Source organism: Emydura macquarii, unplaced genomic scaffold (genome assembly GCF_026122565.2).
Source record: "Emydura macquarii macquarii isolate MOO-44397 ecotype Brisbane River unplaced genomic scaffold, CSIRO-AGI_Emac_v2 contig_1253, whole genome shotgun sequence".
NCBI classification, from domain to species: Eukaryota; Metazoa; Chordata; order Testudines; family Chelidae; genus Emydura; species Emydura macquarii.
In genome coordinates this window covers 92,564,735-92,587,463 of record NW_027131390.1, presented here as the reverse complement: position 1 = coordinate 92,587,463, position 22,729 = coordinate 92,564,735, and the positions used below count along the sequence as shown (strand labels likewise).

Genomic DNA, 22,729 nt, shown 5'->3' with positions numbered 1-22,729 from the left:
TGTGTAAGCTCAAAAGCTTGTCTTTCTCATCAGCAGAGGTTGGTCCAATAAAAGATAGTACCTCACCCGCCTCGGCTCTCTGATTTACAGCTGACATTTCTGATCCTCCTGATGACATTTTTTTTTTAATCAAGATAGCAGTGACCATCATTTTTAAATCAATTTTATAGAAATAAGTCTATGCACAATTTTCTATCCTGCTCTATTATGCTTTAAAAATCAGAAAATAATTACTGTGGATTAATAAAGAAAAAGATATTAATTTTCAGTTCACGAGCATTCAACTAGTACTGAAGCTGGTTGGAATTTTTTTAACCATTCTCAATATGCCTCCTCTACTGCAAATGTCACTATCAAGAAAGATGGCTACCATCAGTTCAAAAACGCCAATCAAAATACAAATCGTTATCTCAAATGTATTTCATGGTTTGTTCTGCTTTTATCATGCTTCAGTTTGCTGAAATAAGTAGCATAGCCATTTTTTATTTCAACCGAAGTAGCATGAGCATCATCCTTCTGCTATTCATGACTTTTAATTTATATTTAATTTGTGTGTGTGTATGAATTTATTGCTCATGTAAATCCTTATCCTGGTGGCTGTACAGAATGAAGTCCTCTATTTATCACGTAACAGAGACACTACATGCTTCCTTATAGTTCCTCACTGATATGCTGGAAGCCTACAGATCATCACCTGTATAGGTAAGAGAGTCAATTAGGCCCTGATCCTAAAACATGCAAAAATTTGTCCATGTGCTTAACTTTAAACACTGTGAGTAAAGCATCCCAATTCAGCAAATCACTTAAGCACATACTTTGCTGAATCGATGCCTTAAAATATCTAACTATTCATGTCTTTGGCCTGTCTCCTGAGATTGCCAACAAGGATCACAAATACTGATGGTTGTGGTGTGATCAACTGAGATTTCACACAGGTTGCCAAACAGTCATATAAGAGTAACAATGATTATATGGGCACCAATTTTCAGGATTAGATCTAGCCAACTGTTGTGGAGTTTAGACTCACAGACTTTAATGTCAGATGGGACCATAAAGTCTGACCTCCTGTACATTGCAGGCCACAGAACTTTGCCCACCCTGTAATAGACTCATAACCTGTGTCTGAGTTGCTGAACACCTCAAATCATGATTTAAAGACTTCAAGTTACAGAAAATCCACCACTTACATTAGTTTAAACCTAAGTGATCCATGTCTCATGCTGCAGAGGAATACAAAAAGCTCTTAGGGACTCTGCCAATTCCTTTCTGACGCCAAATACGGTGGTCAGTTGGACCCTGAGCATTTTGGCAAGATCTTTCCACCCCTGGTTCAGATTTTTAGTTCCCTGAGAACTATTAGTACCTGCTGTTTCATGTATTTTCAGTATACTTTATATGCCTGCAAACTAGAAAATCTTAAACATTTTAAGAGTAATTTACCTGCTAACAATATGTAACTTCATTCATAGCTTCAGTAAAGAAAAGGCAAAACCTTCAACTATAGCCTGAAGAACCTTGTGATATTTTAGATGGAAATATTTTAAATACTAGATTTAATTATTAGACAAGAAACCTTTTTGTTTTGACAACACTTGAAATATGTCAGAAAGATAAGTATATGATGCACTCTCTAAAAAAAAAACTGTGTGGAAAACAGACATTGAAAAATTGCATACTATACATATAGTACAAAATATTTATATATTTTTCTTGAATATGTATAAAACTTGATTCCATCTCCCACCACTTGTGTAAATTTTGCAGATCCTTACAACAGCCATGAGCTTAGCAAAATGAATGTGGAGGTTTTAAGAATACATTTTTGTTTAAAGTTTTGGTAACAGCCAATGCTAGAATTTATTTCCTGCCCCAATAAATATATAGACCAAATGATTTTAGTGTGGATTAGTGGATTAATATATACACTGAGCAAGATTCTCAGCCCTTCACCTGCCATACCTATACCCCTGATCTGCTTTGGCAGCTGGAAAACATAGGGATTTTGCTTCTGTAAAGGGAATCCCAAGGTGACGCTGAAGGTTTAGCTATAGGCATGATTGGGGTGCCACTGCACTCTGGTGATCCATGGTGGACAAGTCCATTGGGATTTGTTCCAGTTGGATACAATTTGGAGCATTCCTGAGCTTGTTCTAAGATGCAGCTAGCCCCAAATTCAAGAGGATGAAAAGGCAGTCTACATCCACCTTTGCCACTCTGCTCTTAGCTGAACTGGTGCACCTGAAGATCTGGTTAAAAGTCTTTCTTCCAGGCATATGGCCAGATTTTGATCTGCATTACAACAGTATAAATCTGGAATAACAACTGAAATCAACTGAGTGAGCAGCAATCCCTCACAAAGTTATTAAAGTCATTATTTTAATAGCGGTGTAAATGAGTTCACAATCTCTCTCATTATATGTGGAAACATCAAGTACAATATCAGCTAAGTTGAATTAGATCCACATTAGAGAGATGTTTAAACTTTCAAGACACCCATCAATAGAAATTTGGTTGTGTCTGCTCGTAAAATATCCAGGATTGACCGTTCATTAAGACGAGCAATCACATATATGGAAACAGCAGGTCATATTTCACAGCAGAAGCATTGATGCAAAAGTATAGGGTCAAATCCTGGTCCCAATGACTTCAACAGGAGGAGAACTAAGCTGGTTACTGACATATTCAGAGGATGATATTTACATATCTTAAATGTTACCTGAATATACTTATTTACTCAGTGATTTTATAAAAGTAGTATTTAAAATGTTCAGTGAAGTAAAAAATCTGGTCACATACCTTTTCAGTTATTAACACTTATGCACCATTGCAAAACCTTTAAGAAAGAGGTTTTGTAAGGAGCAGAAATGGTCTGGATTTTTTTTAAACTGAATTTAGCCATTTTACTTCCTGTATAACATATTTTCCTACTTCCCTTTAATTTCCCTTCCTTTTGGTTTTTCTGTTGCCTGTATAATTGTATGTCCTAACTTTAAAAATTACCCAACACAGTTAATCAAATATGTAGAACTTCATTTAAATAAGTCAGAGTCAACAATTTTTTTTATAAAGTATTTCACACTTCATTGTAGAAACATAGGCAAAATGACTATTATAACCAAAATGAAAAATACTGTTCAATTTAAAAAATGTACTTAAACAAGAACCTGAAAAAGTTTATGATATGCATAACATTTTTCAAGCAAACCTGCACTATTATTACATAAATCAAGAGTTTATAAAGGCCTCAATATGGCAAAGTTTAGAAATAGGTAGTATGCATGCACATAGTACAACAAAAATCCTTTATAAAACAGCAGTTATTTTTGTAATACTTGTACAAAGGGAATAAAGAGCAACCACAAACATATTTAATCTGTTAGGTTAATATATTATGACAGGTAAAAGTCAATCATGTCTAGCAGAGGAACAAAAAGCCCTCCACAGTATGTGTGTAAATAAGTATTTTGTGCCTTTACAGTTATGTATAAAATATTTCAATTCATTTTACAACTTAAAGAAATTGTACTCCTTATTCCTGTCAAAATTCAAAAAGTCAAGTGGAATTTTTTTTTAATTCTTCACAACTACATAAAATAAACTAGTACCAGAGAGTGTACTGGAAACAATTACATTGATACTCTCCACTTTTGATAATGGGGTTTTGATATTTAACCCATAAGTATTAAAATGAATTCACAATAGGCCTGAAATACGTTTCAGTAATATATAATACAGATCAGCGGTATCGTAGACTATTATCATTAAAATAAACTGCTGTGTTTTGGATTCTTTAATATCTCTGAGCAAGGATGATTTTTGTTTTCTTACTGGGTAAATCAGAATACTGTTATCAATATGTGTGCTTACATTTTATTTTTGTTCTACTGCTTGGTGTGTGATAGGGGATTGATCATCCACAAATACTGCATGTGATTGAGTGAATAAACATATAATACATGTGTAGGCAATGCCCTCTTGTGCTCTAGGGTGGCTACTGTACTAGTACAGGACTGCTGGCGTTCATAGGCCTTGTCCAACAGCAAGTAAGGTCTTTTAATTTTCAAGATGGATTTCTACTATGTTCTATAAGGTTTTACTAAATACAAGGTTGTTTACATGGTATATATGTTTAGAATATCATGTACAATCACTGAATTTATGAAACAATCATTTGTATTCATGCAGATCATTAGATGTTTTGATTCTGTAGTCTTGTTTACTTCTTGGCAACCTAAAGCTAATTTTAAAAGCAAGTTATGTTGGATTCGTGAAGAAAAGTTATCTACTTTTATTAGGATCTGAAGTGAAATTCTAATGGGCACAAAGAAGAGAGTAGACCATTCAATCATTCTTTCACCATTTAAAACAAACAAAATTACACACTGTACTACAGCTTTCAGATTATATAATCAAAAGGTGCAGATATCATCTTCATTGATTAAGTAGAACCAAAAAAGTTCATACAAAATAGATTGCTCATATTCACACTACAAACAAATGTTCTTTTTAATTTGAACAAATCCAAAGGTGTATCAGCAGCATTGTTGTAAATTGTACTGTAGTGCAGTTTCTTTTTCATAAAAATACCTTACAAATGGTCAGTCAAAAGTCATCAGCAAAAGAAAAATCCAGAAAACAATCAACCAAACAAAAAAACAGAGGTAATGCTGATGCCAAAACAATTATAATACTGTTGGGTACATAGAAAAGTAATCCTTATATTTTATACATTTATACAAAGTATAAAAGGTAACAGAGAATTATGCCACAGTCTCCCTTATCCCAATATCTATTTTCTTTGGAAGGAGTTCTTTTCTTTCATCAGCACTTGCTAATGAGTTTCGACAATTTTGTCCATCCATGTATAACTTTGCGTACACTGGATTGGAGTAATTTGTTGGCTGTGGAAAAAGATTAATATGCAATATGTCATTTAGATTAACAACTATTTTTTAAAAATGAAAATAGTATTATTAAAACAAAGGAAGGACATACATACATAAAAGTAAAACTGAACATGTTTAATGTTTACCTGGGTTTCTGCAAATCTTATCAGGGAGTTATGATCTGTAGGAATCTGTAACCAACAGGCTTCGTATACAGCCTGATCTAAGACCTCAGCATCTGACCAATAGCTGACCACATTAGCTGACCATGGCCCAAATATACAATACAATTTGATCAAATTTGCTAATTATTTTGTAACTTAATAAGAGATCACAACTGTTATCATAGTATTTATAAATATAGAAGTATCTTCTCAAGATCAATAATTTTGCTAGTTTAGGGACTGAACCAAAGCCCAAGTCAAAAGGACTTAAACATGTGCTTAAGTCCATCCCTATTTTGCAAAGCACTTAAGTATACTTGTTATGTTTTCAAACAAGCACCTTTATGCTTTCTCCCAAGCTTATCCTTCCTGCACGGGAGGCACTCCCTGTAAATATCTGCAAAGTTACCTCATTATTAGGCTTGGGAGAGTAAGATTTTTATTAGTAAATGTTGGTAATCGCTGGTCACCATACATACACAAACAGATGAAAAAATATTTCCATAAATAACTGAAAATTACAGATGGGCAAATTAGGAAAAATGCTGCTTGAGAACGCATTGAGTTTGATTTAAGGATATTTACTTTGTATATTTTAATATGTGATGTTGACAATTTGTGTTGTAATGGTTATAAACCTTTAACTTTTTGTATCTCAGTTTCTATCGTCATTAACTAATTGTTGTCTGCAGCCACCTGATATTTTCCCACAATTGTGAAAATGTAAATTGATAAAAATTGGAAAAATGCTTAAAACCCATAATTTTGGGCAATTGTGAATACTTAAATGGATAACGCTATCCATATTATCTGCTGAAATTATTTTTTTTAAATCAAATTCTGCCAAGCCTACTCATTATCCATCTTCAAATCCCTTCTTAAAGTCCTCCTTTGCTGCGATGCCTATTAAAAACTTGATAATGGTTAGGCTGCTTGTGTGCTGTTACCACTGCCTATTACTAATATTGTCTCGTTGTTTCCTTGTACTCCCCCAGTCTTCTGTATCTGTCTTCTGTCTATTACTTAGATTGTAAGCTCCCTGAGGCAAAGACCATCTTTCTGTTCTATGTTTGCACAGAACCTAGCACTACGAGATCCTAGTCCATGACCTGGGCTCCTAGCTGCTACAGTAATACAAACATACATGAGAAAAATGTTGAACTACCTCTAAAGATATGAAAGTGTATAGGATGTGGGAGTGAACATCCGCTTCCATGACCCATTATGGCTCAATTATCTCAACACAGGCCATTGCTATCACTGGGAAGGGTGCCTAATTCCTCACAGATCACGTTTCCTGTTGTCTGGAGCACCTACAGTGGTATCACTTAGCTTGCTCCACTGCCCTCTTGCCTAACAAGAAAGTTCAAAGCTTTAGAATATTCATTTCTCTGTTTCCTTTTTAGTCAATCTCCTAATCAAATAAAAAGCCAGGATTTGAAGCTTTCCCATGGCTTGACTCACTGCAGCAATCATAGCAACTTAGATTAGTCAAGAGCTGCATATCCAGCCATTACAAATAATTATCTGATTGTCTGATGTGCTACACTCCTTGTCACACAGAAAAAGGTAAGTCACACTGAAACCCCAAAAAACTTGTACTTCTATATTAATGGAACATAAATATATTATTAGCTGCTGTAGTAATTTCTAGGGGCAAATTCTATCTTCAGTTATACCTGTGCAACCCCAGTGACTACGGATTTTCACTTCTCTGGTAATGACTACTGGAATTCCAGATGACACAGAAATGTAGTTTTATTTAAATTGACAGGACTTTTCATTTCATTACCAGTACCACAATTAAAATAAGAAACATGTTCAGCCTTTATATTGTGTCTTCTGGAGATATTAAGGGATAATCCCTTGTTTATAATGTACTTTGATAAGTGAATGAGGTAGATATTATTATTGTACAATGGGGGAAAGTGAGGCACAGAAAATTAAAGCAGTTTGAGTGACTTGAGTAAAGTCATTTGAGTCAATGTCAGCGCTGGAATTATACCCTATGTCTCCTATCCAGTAGGCATACTGCCGATCCTGGTCAGTATAGTTTTTTTAAAGCTTATGAAATAAATAAAATTTCAGTGACATCAAAAACACATCATACAATCATACAATATTGCAAATGAGACAAGGATGAACATATACATTGTTTGATATGAAGGTGAATAAAGCATATTCATGTCCCTCTCTTTTAATTGTTTTAAACTTTTCAATAATCTTTTACAGATATTATGCTATATTATACACAAACTCTGGTTTATTGAAATAAAGCAAAATATTTTTAACCTAGTTGTCATTTGTAATACAAATTGACTGAAATCTAAACAATCCACTAAGAAATTGCAAAGATTTACAGAAATGGTTCATCTTAATGCATATCAAATTCCCCTTAAAATAGTGGGACAGAATTTCATTTACTTTTGAATCTTATCTCATTGTGATAAGTTGTACTAAATGCTCAACACTACTTGGTATGTTTATTTGGTTGGTTTCATTTTTATACAGCTTTACAAAAGGTATAATTTTCTTATTGCTGTATTTTTTTTAAAACTTACATTTGCAATTTTACAGTTTATATCACGTTATCATGACAATTAAAGATGAAATATTATATACATAGAGGCAACTGTAGTAGTAAATAGAAATTTTATTACTGTTTGTAAATTGTTTCTTGCTAATTAAAAAACATGAACAAAAACACTACTATTCTAACATAATATGCAAACTTTGCTCAGAAAGGGGCCATGATGGAATGAGCATGGAAAGTGAATTATCATTTCTCACCCCTGCAGTTAGTGGTCCTTTCAAATCAGAGTTTATGTAGATTGGCGGTGCTGTGTGGGGAAGCTTGAATGCAGTGGACCCTCCCCCTATATACCTGGCCTGCATATAAACAGATTATTTTAGTTTCTATGCTAATAAGAGTGAATTTTCCATTTGCAGTTTGACATATTGTTTGATAAGCAGTGCACTGATTAAAAACAACACCATTAATTTAGAGTCGTCTTCCACAACAAAAACTGCCTTTAAAAATTTAACTACAAACTTGGTTTAGTGTGGATGATTCTTTATTCAGCATGAGACCAAAACTCAGCATTTTCTCTCAAATATTACAATTAGGCTTAACAATCAGTTATGATACAGTTATTCAACTTACTTAGGATCCAGTGATATACTTTATATTCAGCTTCCCTGTGGTATGCTGCACATTGACTGGGTGACAGTGTGGTGACATTTGTGGAGCTAACAGTAAGCCAGTTATTGCTTTGTCAAATATGCCACAGAATGATAGTTGTCACATAGAATGCCTCTGATTACTGATAGCTCTAAAAATGTTATTGCACCATTACCCTGTCCATCCAGTGTCACATCACTCAGAAGTTCTACCACTGAAGAGCAATGTTCCTAGGAATGACATAACTGAAAGTAAAATGACAGTATTCTTTTTTGATGTAGTAAATTTAGCCTATCAGGCCTCTGAATGGCTTATATTGTTTGAAGTAACCATAATTTTCAACAAATTAGGCTCATATTTACAAATGCAATGTCTTGATATTTGCAAAGTATAAGAGCTAGTAAATACATAACAGCATACCATTTGGTAGATCCACGATGTATTTGGAATTTAGGTTAAAAAGATTTTCATAATGATCTTGTACTTTAAGTTAGCCAAGAGGGTCTGTGATATAGCCCCTCTCAGTTCACAATTCAGTTTTAGTTGAACATCTAGAAAAGAGAAGACCACCTCAAAGGAAAATCTATCAACAAAAACTGTGGTGCAATACAGTCATTGCACAATATCTATGATGTTTTCACTAAATAAACTTTACTTGACTTCATGTTCATAATACAGAATGAAGAGACAAATCCAAATGCATGCCAATATTAAATAAGTCTTCATTTGAGAGAAAAAATCACACTAATTAGATTTAAAGATATTCTTTAAAACACATAAAATAAACAGGATTTTGCTATTGCAAAGAAAAATTACCTTTTCTGGATTTACTGTAAAATCTGGATCTAAAAGTCCCCCTTCATTGTGATCATGGCCCACCTCATACATATTGTATGATGGATTACCAATTTCTACATTGATTCCTCCATTTATCATTGGTTGTCTTCGGATAGTTTTTGTCCTAAAATACAAAAACAGACAAAGGGGGCTAGTATTTTAATGTCACTCCAAAGATGATACATACCAAAATATTATTTAACAGCTTTATGGCCCAATCCTGAGTACCTAAGGAAACCCAAAGTAAAGGGGCCTTATCCTCAGGGATTACCAGGAAATTGGTTATGGCCCTGATGTTCCCCCTCAGCATGCCCAAATTCACCCTAGTTCCCAGGGAAAACTTCACAAATTCATTACAAGATTTTTTCAGCAGTCAAAAGGGGGCAGAGTCCCCCAGTGCAGGGTTACCACTGCTTTTGTCTCTCTGAGGAACACAATAGAAGTAATAAGTTTCTATCTTTCCCGATACAATTAGCAGGGTCATCTGCTTACTTATTTGGGGGCAGCTATCTCAAGTCATGTGGGCTTAACTTGGGAACAACTGAGCTATGGCTTCATTGTGGTGTATTATGGAGTTATCTGTCTGTAAAAACTTAACTGGCTGGAGTCCCTACCGGTAGTTATGAAAACCTTAGCCCAAGTATTCCCAAACATAGGTGCAAAGTGACAGAGGGCAGGTTTAACTTTCAAACTGGATTATATGTGGACCTTTAAATTGAGACCAGAGCTGAGGTTTTCCCATGGGGGAATACAGAGCTTTTCACTGGTAATGAAATAAGTAAGTGATTTTTAGCTCCAGGGTTTGAAAGCCTTGGTTTAGGAATTTCATCTTTAGACAGGAGGCTCTACTGAATTGTGACAGAACAATGGCGATGGAACTTTGGTGCTGGTTATTTTTTCTAAATTAAGAAAACACTTCTTTGTCTTAAATCCAAGCTGATGTATGAGAGCATTTCTCTATTTCCCAGAAACATAGTGGCACAGAAAAAAACACTTCCAGGAAGGTACTTAAAATATGTATCATATTGTACCAATAATGTCTCTTAAGACTTCTAGGTCTTCTTTCAACAGAGAACAAAAGTTAATCAAACATTTTCAAATAAAAAAAATAAATTAAGAAGAGGTTTTAGATATTTATTTTAGCCAAACCTTCTCTATCACCATTTAGACTCTGGGGTCGAAACACTTACAGTGATTGGTTCCATACAAATCATTAGCTAGCTATGCATTTCAATTAATTTCTATTCTACATTTTAGAATTGTTACTTTCATGCTTCTCACTGTACCTCAGCTCATCATGACATAGATGACAGAAGTTATAGGCAGAGGCCCAAATTTTCAAAAGCGGCCATTGATTTTGGGCCCTTCAACTTTTTGGTGTCGAGTTTGATACATCATGGGTCTGATTTTCAAAGATGCTGAACCACTTACTGACTTCACGTGGAATTGGGGCAGGTCAACACTTCTGAAAAATAGGCCCAAGATGTCTCAATATGAGAAACTAAAATCAATGGCCATGTTTGAAAATGTGGGCATAAGAGTGGGCCTATCAGTTTAACTACCTTATTTGCACCATCTTACTAAATACTTGATCCTTTAAAACAGGTATATAATATATGATGTTAAAAAGAACAACTTGTTTTAGAATTTTATTACCTTCCTGTGGGTACTAATAAGATTTTAAACCCACAAACTAAAAATTGAAAGAAAAAGGGTTCAAATCAGTCCATTAAGAGAAAGCTGTAAGGTATCAACAGGTACATCTTCATATGCATTACATAAACAAATAGATACAGGTTTACTTGTTCTCCACTGATTAATGTGTATAATACTTTAATTTTTATCTCTCATAGCACATTCATGTTTTTAGTGTTAAGAATAATATGAGTGAAACAAGATAGGTGAGGAAATATGGAGTTTTACATTAGATAGATTGGTTTCTGTTTCACACACAGGTATTTTTGTTACCCAACTTAGAAAATATGACATGTAAATACTTACTCTCTTTATAGCTCTCTGTCAGGACTATCTGCTACATAAATTTGGTTGACAAGGAAAAAGTCTGGTATTGTCCAGATATACAAAAACATCTAAAGCTGAAAACTTTTTGATATGAGGTACAAACTAGATGTGAATCAATGTAAACAATGAAGAAGTAACCTTTGCAAAAACACACAGTTTATTGTAAAGGGCAATTTTATTTATGTTTGATTCTTAACTTTTCATCTACATATCAGTTTCTGTATTGCATCTAGTCCCTAGGATTTACATTTGAAAATACTCAAGAAGAATTTTATTTTAGGTTTGGGGGGGAAAAAAATCTATAGCCATTAATGCTACCTGGTGTAAAGATGAGTTTGTGAATCTTTAAATATCCAGTGTATTACCACATTTTGTTACGTTTTTTAAGTTGCTTATGCTTATTACATAAATACTAATTACTAATACATAAATAAATTACACAATATTAATCAAATGTAAGTAAATTAGAGTGAGCTACATTTAGAAGAAAGTTCTTTAGGGCCCCGTCCTCCAAACATTTACACATACGAGTAACCTTGTTCACTCATAGGCTCATAGAATTTAAGGCCAGAAGGCCAGATTATCTAGTCTGACATCCAGTATATTACAGGATTGGGCTCAGAGTCTGTAAGGCCTTTGGGGCAGGAACTGTAAATTCCTGTATGTCCATACGGCACCTAGCACATTTTTATATGAAGTGAGTATCTGATGTTTGTGAAACAGCTTCTAGACATTAAAATATTTATAAGTATTTCTCCCCATTTCTATTTTTTCTTTTTTAGGCCACACATGATTTAACCACAGTATTATGAAATTACTTACCTTCGTTTTCTTTTACAAAGAAGTAGACCAATTACCAGAGTAGTGATCAAAGTCACCAAGAGAACAAGAGGAACAATGATTGCAATGCTTCCTGCAGCAAATAAAAGACATGACATTGAATACACTAGTGTAAGTCTAACAATTTCCAGACCAGCTAAAAATTATTAAAAGTTACCCTTCTACTAAGAGGACAGTGATTTCTGTTCAAATAATATCAAGATTTATTTATTGGAGGGTTAAATATTGACAATGAAAAAGGCAATATAGGTGTTGTTACATATATTCTGAATATTTTTGTTCACAATACCTTTCCCAACTCTGTCCTTGATAGGCAAGAATTTTGTTATGTTGATAACTGCAATAGTGCTGGAAGTAGCAGAAAAATAAGCCACAGAACCTTATACCAGATAGTGTTACAAAAAGAATATGAGAGAGAATTGTATTATCAGCCAAATCTTGTTGCAAACTGAAGTTCCACTGAAGTCAATGAGACTATTCTCAGGTATAAGGTCAGTCAGAGGTGTCATCCTATTTGTTTCACACTTCTAACATAGCTATTTAGCAAACAAAGAAAAATGCGTTATAAATACTTTTGGATTTCAGATACTGTTGTAATGAAAGTACCCCTTCAAGCCTATTGTTATACTTTATGGAACCCCATTGTAAAGATCACAACTGTTCTTTAAAATTTCAACACATCCCTTGTGAAAAATTAAAATATTACTGGCAATATATTTTATTTAATTTATATTTGTAAAATACAGCTAAAGGCATTCAGAGCTCTGGGTGGCTATCCCAGACCTTAAAAATCACAACATAAACAAAGAACTGTCCAATATGCCCTTGAGCTCTACCTGGAAGATTATTGAAAGCCAGGGTAGATCACAGAGCATTAATTTAATGTATTTCCAATGTTCTGCTCCACTTAAAAAGACAACTGAGGCATTCTGCACTAACTTCAGCTTCTTTAAAACAAGGACATTACAGCAAACTAATCTTGAGGAAATAAAGGCATGGCTAATTGTGGCAAGGTTTCGCAGAGAAAAGGTCATAGTCATCTTGCCAGGCACAAACAACAAAAAAGACATGTATCTAAAGTTGCTGCCTTGGCATCCAGGAACAATGCGGGATCTAACACCACACCAGAGTTGAACAACTGTTTTACAAAATGGTATTTGCATTCCCTCAGTAAGAGATGCTGATATAAGTTCTACTAATTCTTCTGGCTGCTTCCCCCAGCCCATCAGCATTATTTGTCTTGCCTAGACTGAGTTGCATTCAGCTAGCTACTCATTTAAGTAGTGGATATTTTGTTCTACTGCTCCAGCTGGATTGGTTGGAATTGAAATGTCAAACTGGGTGAACTGAAAACACATACTGAAAATACCACAGCTCATTTCTTTAGTTTTAGGGTTTGTCTATGGGAACATTTAGTTTGTGGCAAGATGGGGTGTGAATCTACCCTGCAGTACCCATCACGCATTAACTGTTCATGTGGACCCTGCTGAGCTGATGTGCATTAACAGTTTGTTAGAGTGCTCTGATCTATCCCACTTTGAAACGGGAGCAGATTAAAATGAGCTAACAAACTGTTTGTACACAGCAGCAGGGTCTACATGGATAGTTAATGTGTGGCAGGCCAGTCTGGGGTAGATTCACACTCCCACCTGCTGCAAACTAAATGTGCATGTAGACAAACCCTCGGGTGCCGATACTGTGGCAATGTTGTTTTCTTCTACTTACTCTGCATATGTGTTAATTTTATTTAAAAGAACAATTCTCACTTTTGGGATGATTATCACATTATGTAAATTACATCCTTGTTCAGGGAGAGCAAATGCAAAGCCTATGAACCACTTAAACCCTATTTTGACGGTTTAAGCGTGATTTCAGTGGTCATAAGTCTTGTGCTGAGTCGCTCCACAGGAGTGAATTTCACCAAGCATTTGTCATTTGATAACGCTTTTTCTAAGGCAAATTCATGCTGGGTTTAAAGAATTGATCATATAAAATGTGCCATAAGTTTGAGGGCAATCCAAACTGTTTTATGTAGAACTGCCTGTCAATCAAAAATCTGAAATAAACCCAAACTCCTCACCATTAAAAATATGTAATGTGCAGCACATTACTTCATATGCTCACATACTGAACTATCACCAAGTTATGATTTTTAAATTTAACAATATTTTACAAGCTGTAGTAGTTAATCTGAAACACTTACTTGTACTGATATTGTCAGACTTGCTGCTCTTGGGAGCTGGCCTCTCACACTGCGTTCCTGACCAGTTGGCTGAACATCTAAAAGGATCCAGTTAAGAGGATAAAATTAATGGATGACAGCTGTTAACACACTAACCTATTAAAGAGACCAACACCATCTTCTCAAAGGTACATGGATGATGAGAACCATTTTACAAAATGATCAATACACTTTATGTAAAGAGGTCTTCGGTATTCTGGCATGACACTGTGAATATTCTGAGTAGCATTTTTACCTCGTTTGCTTCCTTTAATATTTTACAAAGTGTAGGTTTGAATTATAAGCACTTTTTTATTATTATTAATGCATTTTTAAACAAGAAATCATTTTCTGAAATTGTAAATGTTTCACAATTATAAAAAAGCCAAACACAAATGAATATAAAAGTCTATTATACCAATGAGTATTAACATTAGTATTCATACTTTAGGAACTATTTAATTTCATTTTTAGTAATATATTTAGCATGTTATAGCAGGGTTTGCACAATTTGATTTTATTCACTTCAGTTTCATGCTACCAAATGTTGGAACTCTCTGAATAATTGAAATAAACAACAATATTAATAATTGTTAAATTATAATATTATTTAGATGTACAGATAACAAGAGGCAGAGATAAGTGGTTGTACAAAATGAAGCATTATTTGATTTCATACAATGTTCAACTGCAATTTTTTGACTGTTTTCCATATTTCCTTTTCAACTTGAATTGGATAGTTGCAATTGGTAAGATCAGTCACCTAGGGTTATGTCTGTTACCTGACTGGGCCCTCCAGCAAAGCACTTAAGCATGCACTTTACTTCAAGAACATGAGTAGTTTCACTGACTTTAATGGCAAAATCCATGTACCTCAGATTAAGCACATGCTTAAGTGCTTTGCTGGTTAGGGGTCTGAAGGCACATGCTAGCTCTTCTGTTGCAATTTGTGCAAATATAAAATATGGGTTTTTCAAATATTTGCTCATGTGAGTTTTGCTCTATAAATGATCATAGAAAGCAAAGACAAAACTGCCACAAACATGGCTTCAGCAAATCCACTTAAAATTGAAACAAATATATTCACCCAGCTCTACCTATAATGAAGTTTACTGCAGAATCTGAAAACTCTCCATACTGGGTACTACAGGAAAAAGGAACTTTTTAGTTGTTTCCACTGCATACTGTGCAAAGGGCTCTCAAATATCTCCCATCAGCTTAGACGTATAACAACCTGGAAGCAGCTCCATTTTACAATAGGTTGTAGTAGACACACTACATTAATAACACAAAGTTTATGCAAAATGAAAAGATTACTTTAAATTAATTGACCTAATATCTTTAATGAAACTTTGGTTAACTTTTCTATGCAGTTCAATTTTCAGGCAGTTAGTGGGTCAGACAGGAAAATATGTGTAATCCTTCTGGAACATGGGAGTTCTAATGTTGTAAAATTTGATTATGTTTGCCAAATAGTTTGACATATTTTTACTTAATTGTTCTGAGGCTGATAAAATAAAACATTGTAGTTCATGAGTTCATTTTACCATCCGTTTATCATTGTGTTATACTGTATTATAGTCTATTCATATGCTATTTCATATATAATCAATGTACGCTAAATCGATTTAAATTGTAGGCTCTTAGAAATATAAGATTGACAAGCATTTAGGAATGATGTGTATGTATTAGGTATATAAGTAAAGCATTGCTGGAATGCAAGACCTACTGTCTGAGACTTGTAAGATTTTATCTTAGCCATACTAGGCCATCGGCTTAAGTACGCTTGACGTGAGTAGGTGATCTAGGAATAACCTGATGCCAGTAAGGGTACGAGATTACTGTAAAAGATGTGCTGACAGGGAATGTTTTTAAAAAAATTCGATTGCAATAAACTACAAGGTATTGTCCAAGATCATGAGACACTTGATAGTAACACAATGGAATGTCCTCTCCTGACACAGGATTCATGTTGTGCGTAGATGCTAATGAGAATAAGAGAAACTAAGAAACAACCTATGAAAAATGAGGTACCCCAGTATTCATAGGGTGTAGAAGCATAGATAAAGAAAGGAGGGTTGAAACCCTTATGCATATGTATCAGATGTTAGATGTGGTCAGAACCCCAATATAAAAGAGGTATAAGTAAAAGTAGGAATACCCTCACAGCGCAACTACATGGGGGAACCCAGCAGGAGCCATCCCTTTGTTGATGATTGTTTGTTGAGAGGTTCATTAGGTTCATTTTCTCCACTACAACATGCTGTAAAGTTGGTATTTATGAACATGCTCATTAATTTGTTAATTAATACTTCAAATACCTTTCACACAATGGAAAAAGTGTAACATGGTAGTAGTTATGGCTCTGGTTTGACCTCACAGTTAAAAAAAGTCATGACATATTTAAAGTTCCTGCCTTCAACTTTGGTTGAATTAACATCAGAAAATAGGGTACACAGTAATGTACGCAATTAATTTTAAAGCTCAAATCAACTAGCATTTTCATTCTTGTTTACCATTATCTGAGCATATTCTAAAACCATACTCTATTTTATGGTTCTATCATAGAAGAGATGACACTCCTTTTTCTGTGTTTGTGTCCTTCTTTATAAATCCCCTTTGAGCCATTATATCAAATAGAAATCATTATTCTTCTAGCCTACTTTACAAAATTATTGTTCAGGTGTTTGCCACTTCATAGGATCACCTTCCAATGCATGATTACAAACTAAGTATTTCTAGTCTCTTTAGAGAAACACCATAACTCTTCATAGTTTTATGTATGCTGCAATGATCAGAAATGTTATCATCGGACAATCATAGAATTAATGTCTTTGTACTTCTTATCAATGGTTTTGCAACATTTCTATATTTCTGTTGAGGAATTCTGCAGCATGTGGTTTAAACTTGATGAGATGCAATTTTTGAAAGGCTATAGTTGGCTTTGACAACAATATTTTAAAGGGAAAGATTTCTTTAAGAGTGGACAGAGACTCAAATAGTTGCCCAGCTCCTTAAAATGAGAATCTCAAACATCTCTGTTTTGGAAATGGGACCATGAGGAAATCAACCCTCAAGATGTGTCCTTAAGGGCACTTCAGGGACCTGACAAGCTGGAAAAGGAAGTGGAATTAGTGAAGATTCACTATCAAGACATGAAAGTGTAATCTTACAGGAAAATTTTGTAAGAATGTCTCCCAAGAGTCACTACATCACAATACCTGAGACACTGCAGTTATTTTCTTTTCTAAATATAGGGATATTCTGCTATACCTCAGATACTGAAGTGTGATAATTGCTCATCTGTATTGACTTTATAACATGTCCAACTTCAGTGTTGAGGAAAAATGGCACTGGTTTATCAAGACAGAGAGCTTCCTGACTAAGAAATCTTTAGTTTTTAGCTTATTTGGATGTAAGGTGCTCTTAGGAAAAAGGCTGCACAGTAGGAACAAGCCCTGCATTAATAAGTCTCCTTGAGATACAGCAGATAAGAAATATGCTCATCAGTAACAGACATTTTGGTGTTACGAAAGACACAATGCTTATACCCAGATAGCTCAGTATGTACCATGGGTACTAGGTTTATTTGGAGCAACCTGCCAGAGCTTCTGACTGGACAAAAAAGGATGCACGAAATGAAGTGAGACCTACTGGATCACAAAGTGCCATGGGACCTAACATTAGAATTATCAAGACAGATAGCGACAATACCTAACTAGACCCATAGAGAAATACAGCTTGAAAGAGATGATGAGCCTGAGAATCAACAGCTCTGGAGTGGGATTAGAGCTGTAGTTGCTGCTCCTTGCAAACCTCAGGTCTAAATGTTCAGTCCCATGATAGAATATACAGACAGCCCCAATAGCTACTACTGAGAGTGCATGGGAATTTCTGTTGACAATATCTGAAGAAAAAACACACTGTACCTATATGTATCATAACTGAATGCTCTGTCCAGAAAGGAGATGATTACATGGGAGGCAGATATTTTGCAGTAGATAATGCCTATGTAATAGGGACTGATCACATAAAGATAGGAGGAGATGTGTTATTACATACAGGATAAAGTTATAAACAGTTTACATTGAAACTGGAGAGGATCTGATAGTTCAATATAGATATCTCATTCTATAGATATCCCAACCCTCCTCCCTAAAAAAGTAGATTTAAGGGATTTGCACCGCTGAGAAGAATCAGAATATTGTAGTTGTTACTGTCTGTAAAAGAAAATTTGTTTACTCTTGAGGAAGAGATTTTCATATGGTTCAGTCCACAATGAAACATATTTTACTCAGTTATATAGGTCATTTGACCAAAAAGAAGCACTGGACTATTAAATAACTGAGCAACTATAAAAAGTTTGTAAAAAGGATAGATTGGTGGAAATCGGGGTATTTTTAACCACCCAGGCATTGTCTTAAAAACATTATATAGAAGAAATATTGTATAGTTGAAGGTATTTTTATAGAGAATTGCTTTCGAACACAATTTACTGGTATGAATCAACTAAACTGACAAGGAAACAGCAATAATAAGGTTGGTATAGAAGTAGAACAGAATTTGCAAAGCCCCCTTACAATACAAAGGTCGAAAGGAGAATAGAAAGTGCGTTTACTTATAAATGATATTTCTCCCGTGAACAAGTCCATTCGCTAATTTAATACATTTTTTGCTTGAAGTCACACATGGATACACATTAGCAAACAATGAAAAAGTTGAATTCTGGGACCCCCCAGCCAATTATCATCAAAACTCTTTTTAGCATCCCTGTTACAAATGTCATACCACTAAAATTATAACTACTTACAAGCTGGGAGAGGAGAATTCCCTGGTTTACTGTTATTATTTATTATTTGTATTGTGATAACATCGAGAAACCCAAGTCAAGTTGAGGACCCCATTATTATAGGTACTGTACAAACACATAGGATAATATGGTCCCTGCATCAAAAGGTTTTATGAAAATTTTGTCTTCTAATATATAACATCCATCAGTCTGTAGGATACTTGATACTCCTGGACTGGCCATGCCATGCTCACTGATATTGCATTGTTGGTGGACATCTAGCTTGCAAAGAATTGGAAGATTCAGTGAGAGCTGAGCAACAATTAATGTATTGTCTGAGTTTGCTGGTGCTTCTGCGCTGCCAAACACCCACTGAGATTTCACTCAGTAGGAGAAATTTCTGACAAGAATGTGGCCTATTTCCTTTATGGCACATCTAATTTTTGAAATCCAGGTCCAGTGACGGTTGTTAAGGTGCCTAAGCCAGGACCCCATAACAGACAAGCCCTCAGTAGCACACAATGTCCAGCAACTTTCTGAGGATCCTGTTAAAGCCGTGAAATACACATAGGCCATCAAGAATCACATATGTAACCATGGTACCCTCTTAGACAATGTGGAGATCTCCTGGGTGGCCTATGTATCACATATTGCTGCCGGAATAATTGGCTTCAGAAAGTCGTACAAGAAACCTTGGCTTTCTGAAAAGACCTTTGATATATTAGTGAAAAAGGCAGAAGCATGCAAGCAGGGAGATATCCAAGAATGTAAAGGGCTAAAAGGTATTTTTCTGACCATGGCAAAACATGATCAAGAGGTCTATGTCAATTCCCTGGCCAACAAATCAAATGATGGCCCAAAGAATTTCAAACTACATTCCACCTACAAAGCCATCACAGGCATGGCTGGCTGGTAGCCATAAACAGCCTTCTAACATCCTCATTATGAAACCAGATGGATCTCCCTGCTAATTGACAGATGAGATCCTGGAGAAATGGAAAACACATTATGAAAATGTGTTGAAACCTGGATCTGCTGATGATTGTCTAGAGTTACGTGACCTAGAAAACCACAGGGGCAGATCCAGGAGTGAACCCTGATCCTCCATCACTTAAGGAAGTACAAAAGGCCATCCAAAAGTTATGGAATGGACATGCTGCTGGACCTGAACTGCTCAAAGGTGAATTGAACCAGTGAGCATTGGCATGTATCAACTATTCTTAAAAGCATGGGCATCAGGCAAGCAGAGTTCAAATGGATACAGCAAACTGGATATTTGGTGGATGGGTCTTGCCACCTCGTGCATGGTGTCAGCCCAAAATATGTGCTCTCAGCACCAAATTCTGAGCATAAAGTGGTTTGCTTTTATGAAAAAATGTCACAGTCTCTCCAAAATCTGGCCTTCCTTCAATCACCTATATTAAAAAATGGAATTGCATGCTTTTTGGCCATGTCTCCAAGATGGACAAAAACACCCCAGCTCACCTTGCTCTCAAACATTTCATCAACAAGTAAGGGGTGCACACCTTAATCCTACTTGACACTGCCTATGGGCCACCTGAAATTCTTAGATTTGTAGGGTTGAGCCAGATCTGGGAATTTCATGACATGTTTGGTACAACACCATCAACCATAGTCACTCTGTGTGTTTGATGATGGTCACAGAGGCAGCTCTGTTAGAAACTCCTGGAACTAAGGCTCTCTTTATATAGGGTACCAAGGCAGCAATATTTACTCACAGATAAGCTCCCAAAGATGCAACACAACTTTCATAACAATTAGAAGTATTAGATAACAAACCACTTCGTTACACATAAGCACATAGGTTCATATAGAATTTCCTCAAGAGTTAAATGTAATTCTTTGTTTATCATTAAAAAATGTTCCTTTAAAGAAGTTTAATACCATGTGTCAGACCAGTTTTTGTCCTGAATTATCTTTATATGAATAACACAGACTCTGGAATCTGCTGCATTAGCTACATTTCAGGAATTTTAAAGGATTAATATTAATTTTTGTTATGGTAGTTTTTCCTTCAACAAAGGCCGATAGATAATGTTTTACTACAGAGAATTTCACAAAAAATTGCTTCTTTTAAAAAGGTTACAGTCCCCTATTATTGCCACTGGCCATGGGGCTGAAAATGCCTTATGCAAAGATGTATTCTTTAAAAATGTCACAGCCTGTCATTATTGGGAAAAATGGGAATCAAGCTTTCTAGGAAGGCGGTGGGTCCCCATGCAGGGCAAAGAGAGAGGAAAACCGGAATGTGTGTGTGCAGGGGAATGTGGTTTTCAGTATCTGGGAGAACCTGGCCAGTACAGCTGGGGTAACCTGGCTACTTTGAGCAGTCAGAGTGTATTGGTGAGATTGGCCCTCAGATTTACGATTGACACTGTATATTTTCAAACTATTAGAAATATCATATGGTACCAGTCCCTTTGTGGGCTTTTTTCTGTGTGACTTTAATTTAAAAAAGAGAGGAAATTTCCAGACAAAACCTACTTTAAAATGAAGTTAAGGTTGAGTACATATCCATAACTTAAGAGTAAAAATATCACAGAGATGTTAAAATGATCGAAAAACCCCAAGCATTACAAACCCAGATAATTTAGACAGAAGAAAACCAAACATGTTAAGGCATGGAAATGCACATTTGAGGCCGACAAATACTTTTAACTCTACACTGTAGTGACACCTTAAAGGGGGAAAAAATCTAATATGTCTTTAAAAATTTGTAATGTAATCTCTGACTCTGAACACCTTTATGCATGGTGAATTATAATTGCATGGTTATTGCATGGTGTCCATTGCAGGAGAGACAAAGGTTAAGGCAGTACGTGATTTCTGTCATCTGAAGCAAGAAAACAGAGGGAAAAACACAGCAAAATAGGTGAAGGTCAAGAAGCCTTCAAGTAAAAATATGTTCAATGGTACCCAAAACTGGCAAAATGTGCATTGATATCTAACAACAGTGCTGAATCTACCCTAATTAGCTAATACAACAAAAGAACAGAACTCCACGGGGGCAGATGTAAGGGTAGATATTGCTGAGTGCCTCTCTGCTGCTTACAGTGGTAAAAGGAAATAAATGGCAGGGCATGGGAGGCACCCAAATACATCCTGCTATCCAGAAAGTTTCATACTTATATGCTGAGGGTTCATGCACCACCAAGCTCGGAAACCTTGCAGGAAATTTTCAAAAAACAACATATCTTTTCTCCTTTGCCAACGTCTCTTCATCTCTCCCTTCCACTATTACTTTTTACATCTCCACCTGAATTTTTAACTCTCTACGGCATTTTGGTTTGGGATACAGTTTGAACAAAAGATCTCATAGAACATACAATTACATTTAATTGATCCCTTCCAAACTGAAAGTGTTCAGACTAAATTAGTTTAGTTTCAATTAAAAGGGAAAGATCTTTGTGAACTAGAGTGCTACTATGTAAATCTCAAAGTAATCATAATTAGGTAGACCATTAATTGTACCCCATGGAGTCATATTTATTGTAAAATATTTAACAAGATCTGTTCTTCTCTGTCACTGTACTGGCCTACCACAGTTTAGAATTGATTTTAGTTCTATTCAGTCCTCTCTATGCTTTATTTGTAGCTCTCACTCGAGTCAACATTGATTTCAGAAAATGCAATCAGTATGCCAGGTCAAGTGTCTTTAGTACACAGTCTGTCTACTTGTTAGCAATACAAGAGGCCCATGATTTTTTAAAATGCTCTCTGACAGGATTTCTGCCATAGTTATGAAACTTTCTTCTGCACGTATAGTAC

General features: G+C 35.3%; 1 protein-coding gene across 1 annotated transcript in view; it reads right to left on the bottom strand.

Annotated features, from left to right (window-relative positions):
- Positions 1-4,409: 4,409 nt before the first annotated feature.
- Positions 4,410-22,729, bottom strand: part of LRP1B (LDL receptor related protein 1B) — a 1,171,881-nt gene continuing 1,153,561 nt past the window's right edge. Inside the window, 5 exon segments of the mRNA XM_067549510.1 lie at positions 4,410-4,901; positions 7,841-7,939; positions 9,048-9,192; positions 11,913-12,003; positions 14,134-14,210. Coding sequence (XP_067405611.1) covers positions 4,761-4,901; positions 7,841-7,939; positions 9,048-9,192; positions 11,913-12,003; positions 14,134-14,210 — 553 coding nt within the window. The 3' untranslated portion in view covers positions 4,410-4,760.